This window comes from Ranitomeya imitator, chromosome 1 (genome assembly GCF_032444005.1).
Source record: "Ranitomeya imitator isolate aRanImi1 chromosome 1, aRanImi1.pri, whole genome shotgun sequence".
NCBI lineage: Eukaryota > Metazoa > Chordata > Amphibia > Anura > Dendrobatidae > Ranitomeya > Ranitomeya imitator.
Genome location: NC_091282.1, coordinates 520,933,363 through 520,946,576, shown reverse-complemented (window position 1 = coordinate 520,946,576; position 13,214 = coordinate 520,933,363). Strand labels below are relative to the sequence as shown.

General features: G+C 42.3%; 1 protein-coding gene across 2 annotated transcripts in view; it reads right to left on the bottom strand.

Annotated features, from left to right (window-relative positions):
• Window positions 1–8,398: 8,398 nt before the first annotated feature.
• The window catches only part of NCBP1 (nuclear cap binding protein subunit 1), an 80,211-nt gene continuing 75,395 nt past the window's right edge, over window positions 8,399–13,214 (bottom strand). For both annotated transcript variants that reach the window (XM_069766788.1, XM_069766797.1), the window contains exons 20-23: window positions 11,148–11,262; window positions 9,260–9,382; window positions 9,060–9,173; window positions 8,399–8,962 (exon numbers count right to left, since the gene is read on the bottom strand). In XM_069766788.1, coding sequence (XP_069622889.1) covers window positions 8,849–8,962; window positions 9,060–9,173; window positions 9,260–9,382; window positions 11,148–11,262 — 466 coding nt within the window. In that variant the 3' untranslated portion in view covers window positions 8,399–8,848. The remainder of the gene's footprint in view (window positions 8,963–9,059; window positions 9,174–9,259; window positions 9,383–11,147; window positions 11,263–13,214) is intronic.

The following is a 13,214-nucleotide window of genomic DNA, read 5'->3' as shown; positions in this document are numbered from 1 at the left end:
AATGCCTACTTAAATACCTTGATGTCACAAGCTCCTGGCAGACCGTCATCTATGTATCTAGTACTCTAGGCTCCCACGAAGGGCACGGCCACTACCAAGTCCAACATAGTTAGAGGCGTAGGAATGGCCTTAACCTTGGCTTACTCTGCCTCAGGTCAAAATTACCCTCACAATATTAACATTCATTTTACAAGAGCCATGGCTCCCTCCTGGGCAAGAAAGTGCTTAGGATTCTGTGACGTAGATCTATAACGGAACTGTCTAGATGTGTCCTTCTATTGTCCTTAGACATTACAGATTGATCTAGGATACTATGACCTCTCCTTTGGAACAAAGGTTATTTGAGCGGTGGTCCCTCCCTACAGATTCTTTTTATTTTAAACCCTCTGTAGAGTGCTGTTTGGGTGTAGGGAAAACATGATAAATACTTTTTGGCATAAGGAACAAACTGCATCATTCATCATGAATTATACTGTTATGGCAAAGCTGGCCAAAACTGTTTTGCCTTTTGTATAAAAGTCATAAAGTCTTTTACAGCAGAAGACTTCCATGAAAAGCTCTTAAAAAAAAAAAAAAAAAAAAAAAAAAAAGAGCTGGAGTGGCCACTAATAGGAAGAAAAAAAAATTGGCAGAAAAGTTTAAGAAAAAAAAAACAAAAGCATTAAGCTACTTACTGGTAGCGGCATTTTTCGGAGGCCCATGACAGCACTACGAGAGAGGGGATCCGCCCTTCAGGAACAAGAAACCTACAGATACAAAAGGGCGGCACCTCTCCCCATGCATCAGTTGTATTTCAGAGCCTGAGAGGACTACCGCGGTTAGTAGCACACAAATATACATTATATACAGTTTATGTACAAAAATAATCAATCATAATAAACTATATACCACACGTGAGATCTATCTATCTCATTATATACATTATAGGAAGTGCAACCCCCACGTGAATAGGGAGGGAACTAAGGGTGCCGTCATGGGCCTCCGAAAAATGCCGCTACCAGTAAGTAGCTTAATGCTTTATTCGGACTCCCATGACAGCACTACGAGAGAATTACAGAGATGTAAACTACCTTAGGGAGGGACTATAGCCTGTAGCACCCTTAACCCGAAGGTGAGATCAGAAGAGAACCCCAAGTCCAACCTATAGTGCTTGAAAAAGGTGGAAGGGGATGACCACGTAGCTGCCTTACATATCTGGTCGATGGAAACTCCAGATCTTTCAGCCCAGGATGTAGCCATGGCCCGGGTGGAATGTGCCCTCAGATTCTGCGGAGCTGGACTTCCACCTGCAGTATAAGCCAGAGAGATAGCCTCCCTAATCCACTTCGCTAACGTGCACTTCGACACTCTTAAGACCTTTCCTGGGACCTTGGAAGGATAGAAACAACGCATCCTCTCTCTTCCAAGCATCAGTGACTGATATATATTCTAATAGACATCTCCTAACATCTAATGTATGGAGTAACTCCTCTTTGGAATTAGAAGGATTAGGGAGAAATGACGGTAACACTATCTCCTGAGATCTGTGAAAATCTGAGGCCACTTTTGGTAAATAAGCTGGATCTGGTCTGAGGACTACTCTGTCCTGTAGAAATTCTGTATAAGGGGACAGCCTAGAAAGAGCCTGTATGTCTCCTATCCTACGAGCAGATGTAATTGCCACCAAAAACGCTGTTTTGAGGGATAGTAATTTAAGTGAGGCTGAATGTAAGGGCTCAAATGGTTCCTTAGTCAAGGCTGAAAGGACTAGATTGAGATCCCAAGGCATTGACCTATTCTTGTGTATAGGTCTGGATCTACTAGCAGCTTTGATAAACCTTGATACCCAGTAATTACCTGCAATGTTACAAGAGAATAGAGCCCCCAGGGCTGATACTTGTACTTTTAGTGTACTTGTGGATAGATTTAGCTCTAGCCCCCTCTGCAGGAATTCTAGAATCTGGTTGATTGGTATACCCTCTTCAATATTAAAATTTGAAGAGGCCAGAAGCTTCCTCCAAGTTCTAGAGTAGATCTTAGTTATTATGTTTTTCCTACTCTTCATAAGGGTATCAATTAGGTTTGGAGAAAAACCTCTGCTTTTTAACAATGACCTCTCAAAAACCATGCCGTCAAATGGAGACCCTTCACTTGTGGATAGTTGATCGGACCTTGATGAAGTAAGTCCGGAATGTCCGGCAGTACCCAGGGGTCTTTCACGGACATGGTCCTGAGCCAGGAAAACCAAGCTCTTCTGGGCCAGAACGGAGCGATCAGTATGACTCTCGCATGATCCTCCCTTATCATCCTGACCACCAGCGGCAATAGATTGAGCGGGGGGAACGCATATGCCAATTGGAAATCCCATCTGATCAGGAAGGCATCCACTGCCAGTGGATATTCCCTGGGATTTAAGGAACAGAAATTTATCGTCTTTCTGTTGTCCTTGGTGGCAAATAAGTCCACTTCTGGATGACCCCACATGCGGACGATCCGATTGAAGACTTTTGTATTCAGAGACCATTCCCCTTGTTTTAAGGTGCTTCGACTTAGAAAGTCTGCTCTTATATTCTCTCTCCCTCTTATGTGAACTGCGGATAAAGATGGAAAATGGTTTTCTGCTGTCTGGAGCAGTCGATCCGCTACTTCCATCAGGGACCTGGAGCGTGTTCCATCCTGGTGATTCACATAGGCCACTGCCACCTGGTTGTCGGAGAGGATTTTGACATGGTGACCCTGTAGATATACGAGGAGTTCTTTAATTGAGAATTCAATTGCCATTAACTCCTTCTGATTGGAAGAGGCTGATGTTTGGGGATCCCATAAACCCTGGACTACTAAGTCACCCATGTGTGCCCCCCACCCTGTGGGGCTGGCGTCCGTCGTAACTATCCGAGTCACTTGAGTCACCCAGGGAACTCCTGCTGACAGATTGTCTTCCCTTAGCCACCATCTAAGAGATGTCAGAACCTCTGGACTTAGTCATCTGACCCTGCAAGGAACCCTGTAAGACTATCATAATTCAATACGTCAAACTGTAAAGGTCTGGAGTGGAACTGGGCCCAACGGACGGCGGGAATACAGGAAGTTAGGGAACCTAACAAGGACATAGCCTGTCTAAGAGTCATGGTTGGTTTTTTAATTGCTTTTAATACCTGTTGTTGGATATGGCGCAGTTTATCAGGTGGAAGACAGCATTGTTGGAACTCGGAATCTAACAGCAGACCTAGGAATCTCTGGGTTTTTAGGGGTTGTAATCGGGATTTTTCATAATTCACGATCCAGCCCAGATTCTCTAGCTTAGATATAGCTGTTTTTACCTGAGCAAGACAATGGTCTGCTGAGTTCCCAACTATCAGGAAATCATCCAGATAAGGGATAATGAGGATATCGGATTCACGTAAGTGCGCCATGACCTCCGCAACTACTTTAGTGAATACTCGGGGAGATGTTGAGAGGCCGAAGGGAAGGGCTCTAAATTGAAAATGTCGAACAATACCCCCCATAGACACCGCCACACGTAGAAATCTCTGAAAGTTTCCATGGATAGGAACATGATAATACGCATCCTTTAAGTCCACAACCACCATGAAGCAGTGTTTGAACAACATTTTAATTGCAGAGCTGATTGACTCCATTTTAAATGTGGCTTTAACCAGATATTCATTAAGGGATTTAAGGTTAATAATAGTCCTAAATGATTTGTCTGGTTTCTGAATCAGAAATAGGGGAGAGTAGAATCCACTCCCTCTTTCTGACTCTGGGACCTCAATCAGCACGTTTTTGAGGCATAAACTCACAACTTCTGCCTCCAAAGCCGCCTGCTCAATAGTGGAGGAACGCAAGGGGGTTAACATAAATTTATCCCGAGGCCAGTGAATAAATTCCAACTTCAGACCTTCTGAAATAATACCTCGGACCCAGTCACTATTTGAGATGTTAGACCATGCGGAAGAGAAGGCTGAATCTCCCTCCCACAGGGATCGCTAGTCATTGGTCCGGTTTCTTACGTTCTTTTGAGGAACGGCGGAACATGTAACCCGTACCTCTCCTGCGTCTATCCTCCCATCTAAAATTCTCTCTAGCGGGCGAGGATGCGCGCTTCCTTCCGCGACCAAATCTCCTCCTGTTGAATGGACGCCGATAAGAAGCTGATGACAAACTCGGGAATTTTTTCTTGTCATCTCCAGCCTTCTCAAGCAGGTCATCCAAGGTTGGTCCAAAGAGGTATTCCCCTTTGCATGGGATAGCGCATAATTTGGACCTTGATTGAATGTCACCCGACCAACATTTCAACCATAGGGCTCTACGAGCCGCGTTGGAAAGTCCTGCTGCTCTGGCCGCCATTCTGACCGAATCAACCGACGCGTCCGACAGGAAAGCCGCAGCATCTTGAATCACCGGAAGCGCACTTAGAATGGAACTTCTGGAAGCGCCTTCTTTAAGCTGGGATTCCAACTGTTCCAGCCAGACCATTAGGGATCTGGCTGTACAAGTCGCAGCCACCGCTGGTCTCAACGATCCGGCTGCCATCTCCCAGGTACCTTTAAGGAAGGTATCCGCCTTCCTGTCAAGGGGGTCTTTAAGGGATCCCATATCCTCGAAACGTAATGCGGCCTTTTTTGATGCCTTTGCTACCGCAGCATCTAATTTAGGGGCCTTGTCCCAGGTATCCACAGTCGTATCCTCAAAGGGATATCTGCGTTTTAAAGCTGGTGGTAATGAGCCTTTCTTCTCCGGTTTCTTCCATTCTCGGAGAATCAGGTCTTGAATTTTATCATTCACCAGGAAGGACCTACGCTTCTTGTGTTCCAAGCCACTGAACATTAGTTGCTGACGGGAAAGCGGAGTCTTAGGTTCTTCTAGGACCATCGTACCTCTGACCGATTTAACTAATTTATCCACTCGGTCCAGAGGCAGACAGAATCGGTCAGATTCCTCTTCTGACGACGAGGAAGAGAGATTTGAGCCATAAGAACCTTCGTCCTTATCTTCCTCTGACGAATCAGAGATCACCGAGGTTCTCTGTTTTGAACTTCCCGCCTGGGATATAGACCGCAGGGATTCCCTTACTTCTGTACGGATCATCTCACGTAGATTAGCCGTAGAAGCAGATTCTTCCGCTACCTAGGGGAGGACAATAAGGGTGATACCATCTATCTAGCCTGATGTCACTCAACCCCTCCACTCCTGTAGACCTCACCGTCTGTTGTATACAGGAGGCGCATAATTTTTTAGTATAAGAATCTGGTAACGGGACTTCACACAGGGCACACTCCTTATGTTTCGACTTTGCACTTTTCTTTCCCTAAAATGACAAAGTATAAGGGGCCCGCGTCACTGAGTGAGCATTCACGTAGATCACTTACCAGTGTACGCCAAAAAAAGGTACCGGAACACGAGGGGGTTCTTTGCCAGTCGATGCTCTAGATCCCTGCTTGGACGAGCTTTTACGGCTGGACTGGTCACTCCTGGCATGCTCCTTCTCCGTGGGCTTTTGTCGCACCTCCTCCGGCAACTGAAGCTGCCGCTCACCATCACTCTCCATGATGTGGATGTGACCAAAAGGCAGAGCTCTATTCCTAGCTCCTGCTTAAATCCCCCTCAGATCCGGTCAGCAGGCTGCCTGGCGCCCTCTCATTGGTTCCGGCTGATTAGGCTACAGCTGGGGGGTCAGCGCAGTGTGTGAGGAGACCGGCGTTCAGGATCGATGGGCGCCGCCATCTTGGATGAACTGCGCATGCGCAGTCACCCAGAGACCGGAAGCGCCTGCTGACTCCGCCCCCTCGACGTCACTGCACCGGAAACGCTCCAGCTAACGCTGAGAGCGATGCAGGACGCCGAAGAGCACGCAGCAGCGCTCCGGATAGCGTTCCCCTCCTGGCACCGCTACATCACCACCGCGCTGCACCCCACATGAACCGAAGGAGCGCTATACTTACCGGCGCTAACGGAGATCAGGAATCCACTGGAATCTGCTCCCTGCTGTCTACATCACTGACGTGCAGTCCAGCCAGGACCACCGTGATGTCTTCCAGGAGCTTCCGCACCGGTCGAGGTAGGAGACCCCCCCGCTACCTGATTCGACCGGCCGGCCTGGGATCCATTCTACGAGATTCATCTGTAGGATCCTGTCCCTCCAGGAACAGGAAACCAACTGATGCATGGGGAGAGGTGCCGCCCTTTTGTATCTGTAGGTTTCCTGTTCCTGAAGGGCGGATCCCCTCTCTCGTAGTGCTGTCATGGGAGTCCGAATAAACAATATTTTCACAATAGGACATTTTCTGATAGCTTCTAGGGGTGGGGGAATAAAAATATCTATATACACCTCTGATCACCCTGATTCTCCCAGATAAGAGAAAATACAGTGGTGTGACTTTAGCATAAAGGTCGCAGTCTGTACACGAGTGGCACTCCTTTTTAGAACAATGTCTTAAGGAAATGGAGGCCTGACATCCAGGCCTATTTGTAAGAGTGAAATGTCCATAGAGCCCCATCCTGGAGGTCTCACTACGTAGCAAAGTAATCTTGAAAAATTACATGCAATAAGTTAACACTATCAGAAGAAATGTTAAAACTACATACACACTACTACAAAAAACAACAACAACAAAAAAAAAAAAAAACAGGTGTATTGGCAATCCCAAAGAACCTTAGGATCCTGTTTGTCGTGCAATTGTGTAGTCAAATGACAGGTTACAATCTTTTGACAACTGAGCAAAAAACTGCCAAATTTAAGATTTTTACCCCCACCCATCTTATAAAATCGCTATATCTTGTGAGTGAATATTACTATACGAATCTAAACTATGATGCTGTGGGAACAAACAGCATATTTACTAATCTAACGGCGCTAGCATTCTGGTATAATGTGCACAAAACACTTAGGACTTTTGCACTATATTTAGGTGTTTTAGACACCTTTTCCGACTTGTCCTATTCGCGGGTATGACCTTGCTGAAAAGGTGTGGCTTACAACACCTTTTAAGCTATACTCCGTGCTTGTCTCACAAACAAAAGTTGACATTTTATCAATAGATCTTGGAATAATAATTTCCACATCTGGATGTGACTAAAGACATTACAGTATGGAATCACATCTGTTTCTTTCTGTGAGGTAGAGCATTTTTCTCTGCCCGTGTTTTTTTTTTTTTTTTTCCATACAATGTTTTACTTCAAATAAATAATTTGTGATCCCCTACTGCAATGTCTGTATACTCTTTTGCTTCCACCTGCCCAGGAGATGTTGTAAGATTAGACCATGTTCCTGTATGGTCAGACACAGACATTATAAATGTGCCCCTGCTGTGTACTATATATTTTTTTAACCCATCCAGTTGTGGAAATTATTATTATTCAAAGATCTATTCATTAACATTAGCTTTTTTGTTAGTGGGAAAAACCCTTTAAGGCTGTGTGCACACGTTGCTGATTTTTCGCAGTTTTTTAGCGTTTTTCCCGATAAAAACGCTATAAAACCGCAAAAAAAAAAAAAAACAGCATACATTATGCATCCCATCATTTTTAATGAATTCCGCAATTTTTGTGCACATGATGCGTGTTTTTTCCGTGAAAAAAACGCAAAAAATGCATCGCGGTAAAAAACGCAGCACGTTCATTAATTTTGCGGATTTTTCGCGGATTTCCCACTATATAATGCATTGGGAAATGTCCGGAAAAATCTGCAAAAACACGCAAAAAACGCATGCAGATTTCTTGCAGAAAATCTCAGGATTTTCTCAGGAAATTTCTGCAATAAATCCTGAACGTGTGCACATAGCCTTACTTTGCTGTATCAAAGTAAGCTATAGCTATACAAAAAAAAAAAAGTTGTGTAAGTTTATACCTCCTAGTAATCAACCACTCTGATAAATTAGACTGTCATCAAATGCACCAAATTTATCAAAGTGGTTGATCAATATGCCCCAGTGTCTCTTTAGAGGGTTAGCCCCAACTTCATAAATGCATATAGCTGTTCTTCAGATATTAAAACACCTGCTGCCATCTAGGATTAGGCAGTAACCATGCACTCTCGGTGAAACCACAGCCCCACCACTGATTAGCAGATTTCTGTGTACACTATATACAGACAGAAAGCTGCTAAATCAGTGGTGTGGGTGATACAGGGCTCAGCATTCTGAGCCCTTCTAGATCTGCAGCAGAGAAAACTGGTGATTGTATCAAAATGACAGCGTGCAGACTAGCAAGTGACACTGCAGAAATTGGGGTCTCACCCACGGCATCATGCATAGAAAATACCTGGCAACCCTTCAGCGAGTCTTGTGAGTTCCAGGACCACTCCTGCTACCCATCAGCAGACCGAGTACTTTATTTTAAATTATTTTCATAAATCGGATTGCTCTTTACTTTCAGGATCATGCCATCAATAAGCAAGTTAAAAATACAGAGAATAAGCAAATAAAAACAAAAGGTATTTTTTGTATTTAAATTGAGACACTTTCAACAAAAATACATTTCATGGGAAGAGAATGAAAAAAAAAATGCAAGCAAAAATTGCACATCTGTAGATAGAAAAAATAAAAATAAGGACATTGTCTACTAATATCCCCTCGCTGACTCCGTACTTCACATTACAACATGGAGACCTAGCAAAACATTAAAACAGCCTAAGGTAATGACTACAAATATGAGGATGGAGGAGCGCAAGGACTAAAGCATCATGGCTAAAAAATAAAAATGAAAAACGGTTTGAAAACAATCCATGACATGACAGTTTAAATACTACAGAATTCTGCACTCCGTTGATTTTTATCACATCAATGTTCGAGTCCTTGATAAAATCATTGCCAGGCACCTTCCTCCAAGTCTCCCACTGCAGAGCAGAGACGTTCGATAGTAGCTTGGTTGTCTAAGCCTGCAATGCACAGAACTGCTGGAAGACTGTCAGAATGTGATGGTCCAGTTCTCCTGTGAACAAGAGGTTCTCCAAAGTCACCATGTATTGCTGGATTATCTGATGGTGCTAAACAAAAGAAAAAAAAGGCAATTTAATCAGAAATCTTCTCAGCACTAGGTTTGTGCAAGTCAAAATCCACCTTGTCATATAGTAATATACTGACCAGTAAAAAGATTTGCTGCAGTCTCTCTATGCAGTTCTTATACCAGGGAGTAATCACATCAATGCCGCCGGTCTCACATCGAACCAAGTGCTCAGTGAGGATCATAATAAAACGCTGAAAAAAAAAAAAAAAAAAGATATATACACCGTAAACGGACTCCGGCAAAACGGCAATTAAGAATGGGCTGTTTTTTGTTGTACCTGGAAAATCACAAGAAAAAGATTTTTTTGTTCGCTCTGCGCAGACTCCACTTTCTCTTGTAAGCGCTCAATTTGTTCCTCCAGAGGTCCGTCCTCTCTTCCACTGTCGTCATCATTGTCCCTCTAAAAATACACAAGTATAATTAGATCATACAAAGCCACTGGATTTTCTACCTTTGCAAAACCTTTGGCTGCAGTGTATTTATCCCCTTCCCAAACCAGAGTAATTTCTTAATTTTTGTTTTTCTCTCCACTTGCTACAAGAGCTATAAAGGTTATGTCCACACGTTGCATTTTTCCTTGCATACAAAACCTGCTCTCTTGGCAGTAAGAACCTTGTAGGAAAAAACACAACACCACCTGCTTTTTTGCAGTAGGGAACATTTGTCCCTTGTGCATGTTGATAAAGTTTAGTGCAGATAAAAACCTGATTCTACTTCTTCGGGTTGTGGCATCAAAAAAGGATACCTACGGTTTAAGCCTTTTTGCACCACCCATTGCTTTCAATGGGTGAAATGTGCTTTAAAAAAAAAAAAAAAAAAAAAAGCGTGTGTACGAGATTTCTGAAATCTCAGACTTTGCTGGTACTGTAAACCGCAAGTGAAAATTTTAATAAAAACGCATCCAAAAAAACGGAACGGGAAGATCTTTACAGCATTCATTGTGCAGTGAATATGCAACTTGCAATTTTTTTTTTTTTTTTACAATGTTGTCATCTAAAAACCACAATTCTGGAGTTTAGATTTCTCTTTATGGTGTTTACTGGTGTGGTTCATTTTATATTTTAATAAACCAGACTTCGGTTAACGGCAATGTAAAACGTTCATTTTTGAAAATGTGTTACTTTACTGGGAAAAAGCGACGATTCAAATTTCATTCACTTTTTTCACTTTACTTTTTAATCCTTTTTCATTCAATCACTATATACTGCAATAGAAAAGCAAAAAAAATAAAAATAAAAACCTTCGTCTTCAGTAATATTGTTCTATTTTATAAATAAAATGAAGGGCATAGTTACACGACCTGATCGCTGCCATTAAGAGGATCACCAATTGGCTACAAGGAAGCACATAAGCCGTTTAATAGCCCGGCCACACTTCTATGTGCACAGAACAAACATTACTACAGTTGTGATGTGCACATAGATCATCACGTTATCTAAAGTACATCTGTTATTCCAGAGCGATGTGCTGCAGAGAAAAATTTGGATTTTTAAAGAAAGCTTGAAAACCAGCTCGCTGAATGATTGTTTTCCTTGTATCTCAGGTGACTGCCAGTTTTTACACAGGCGAACTATAGTGAAGAAGCAGAATTGTTCCCATTATCAGTCAGTGGAAGAAGCACTAAATCACTTTATAAACACTAAGAGCAGTTCATTAGATGCCGCATCCACAATGTTCAAATGAATGGTAATTAATCCCTTCACCACCATGTTACAATATTATGTGTTTCACTGGTGAAGGTGGTGTATGGGAGCGGGTTCAATTCCCTCTGGCACAACCACAAAATTAAAAAACATCCAATAGAAGTACGTATGGACCCCAAAATGGTGGGGGGTAGATTGGAAACTAAATACAGCCTTTGGTATTGCCTTAGTGGTACTGACCTGTAGAATCAGATTTCCAGGTCAATGTTACTGCAGAATGAAAGCGGTAAAAACAATGGCTCTTTTTCCATTGTATTTCACAGCACTAAATGATTATCCTAATGGTGTCATTGGAAACTACAGTTACAATGGAAACACACCAAAATGCAGGAATAGGCATACACACAAAAAGTTAAGCTAGTCATGAAGGGGTTAAGCATTATATTATAACGGATACATCATTACTGATTAATTTAGCAATCAAAAGATGGGAATGTGTTGATGGCAGGGTTGGCCGCTTACCCGCTTGTGCTGCTTGGCAAGGCGTTGCTTAGAATCCTCCAACTCCTTCTGGATTTTTTGGACATGCTTACTCATTTTTCTAATGGTGGAGTGCAAAGTTTCCCATATGTATAACCTAATAAAAATATATTTAAAGTTATTTCTAAAAGGCAGAGTAACAGTTGCTTTATGAGAAAGTCGTTATTATAGTCTGTGCTTTGGTCATCTACGTGCCGCTATTATGAAGGGCAAAAGCAGAAGAAAATATATAAACTAGGCAGCGAAAAAGTATGTCAACAGCTGATGACCACAGCCATCTGTGTTTGTTAAAGACTCATCTGGAAAGTATGGGCAATTTATGGAAGTGTTCTCTGTTTGGCCGCTTTAATAGTCCTCACTAGTCACTTATAATATAGACATGTATAAAGGAGGTCCAGTGTTCAGCAGATCAAGCCACATTTATTTACAGTGGCCTACTAGCAGCAATCTCTAGATCACAGTATGGTATTACAGGGTTGCCATTCACTTTCACATGTGCAGGTGGCAGGTATCAGGCATTTGTCCCGTTGTCCTGACAGGCACCATTTGACAGACTTCATAAGACCTCAGGAGATTACATTTAAAACTTTTCATTGGAAGCACAAAAGAATTGCAACTAATTACAATTTTGTCACAAAACAACTCCTGTAAAAAAAAGTGTGTGTCACAATTTGTTTTTTTATTACATAAGCATTTATTTTTAAAGGGAATCTGTCACTAGGATCAACCCTACTAAGCAGTCTATATGGGCTTACAGGTCATAGGAAGCGGAATAATATTGCAATCCGATGTCTTATTCCAGAGATAGCCACGTTTTTCTTATGTAAAATGAGAACAAGATCTATGGGCCAGACACTGATCTTACAATAATCTCTGGAGGCAGATTCTCATTAAGTGAAAGGAACATTACCAGTGTGATGTGTGATGGCCGCTCTCTGCTCTCCCGATATCACTGCAGGGCTGTGTGTGATTATACCTGACACATCTGCAGGTTCCATCTCACAGGCAGCCAGTCAGTGTTGCAATTTTGTTGCAGTACAACAGAGCTGAAGCTGCCAACATGTTTGGTATGCGACAAAACTCAGTTCTACTGTAGTGTTAGTTACATGATAACACCACTTTGATCAAAATGAGAATCTGATCCAGAGCTTGGTTTTTAACCCCTTCATGACCCAGCCTATTTTGACCTTAAAGACCTTGCCGTTTTTTGCAATTCTGACCAGTGTCCCTTTATGAGGTAATAACTCAGGAACGCTTCAACGGATCCTAGCGGTTCTGAGATTGTTTTTTCGTGACATATTGGGCTTCATGTTAGTGGTAAATTAAGGTAAATAAATTCTGCGTTTATTTGTGATAAAAACGGAAATTTGGCGAAAATTTTGAAAATTTCGCAATTTTCACATTTTGAATTTTTATTCTGTTAAACCAGAGAGTTATGTGACACAAAATAGTTAATAAATAACATTTCCCACATGTTTACTTTACATCAGCACAATTTTGGAAACAAAATTTTTTTTTGCTAGGAAGTTATAAGGGTTAAAATTTGACCAGCGATTTCTCATTTTTATGACGAAATTTACAAAACCATTTTTTTTAGGGACCACCTCACATTTGAAGTCAGTTTCAGGGGTCTATATGGGTGAAAATACCCAAAAGTGACACCATTCTAAAAACTGCACCCCTCAAGGTACTCAAAACCACATTCAAGAAGTTTATTAACCCTTCAGGTGCTTCACAGCAGCAGAAGCAACATGGAAGAAAAAAATGAACATTTAACTTTTTAGTCACAAAAATTATCTTTTAGCAACAATTTTTTTATTTTCCCAATGGTAAAAGGAGAAACTGAACCACGAAAGTTGTTGTCCAATTTGTCCCGAGTACGCTGATACCTCATATGTGGGGGTAAACCACTGTTTGGGCGCACGGCAGGGCTTGGAAGGGAAGGAGCGCCATTTGACATTTTGAATGAAAAATTGGCTCCACTCTTTAGCAGACGCCATGTCACGTTTGGAGAGCCCCCGTGTGCCTAAAAATTGGAGCTCCCCCACA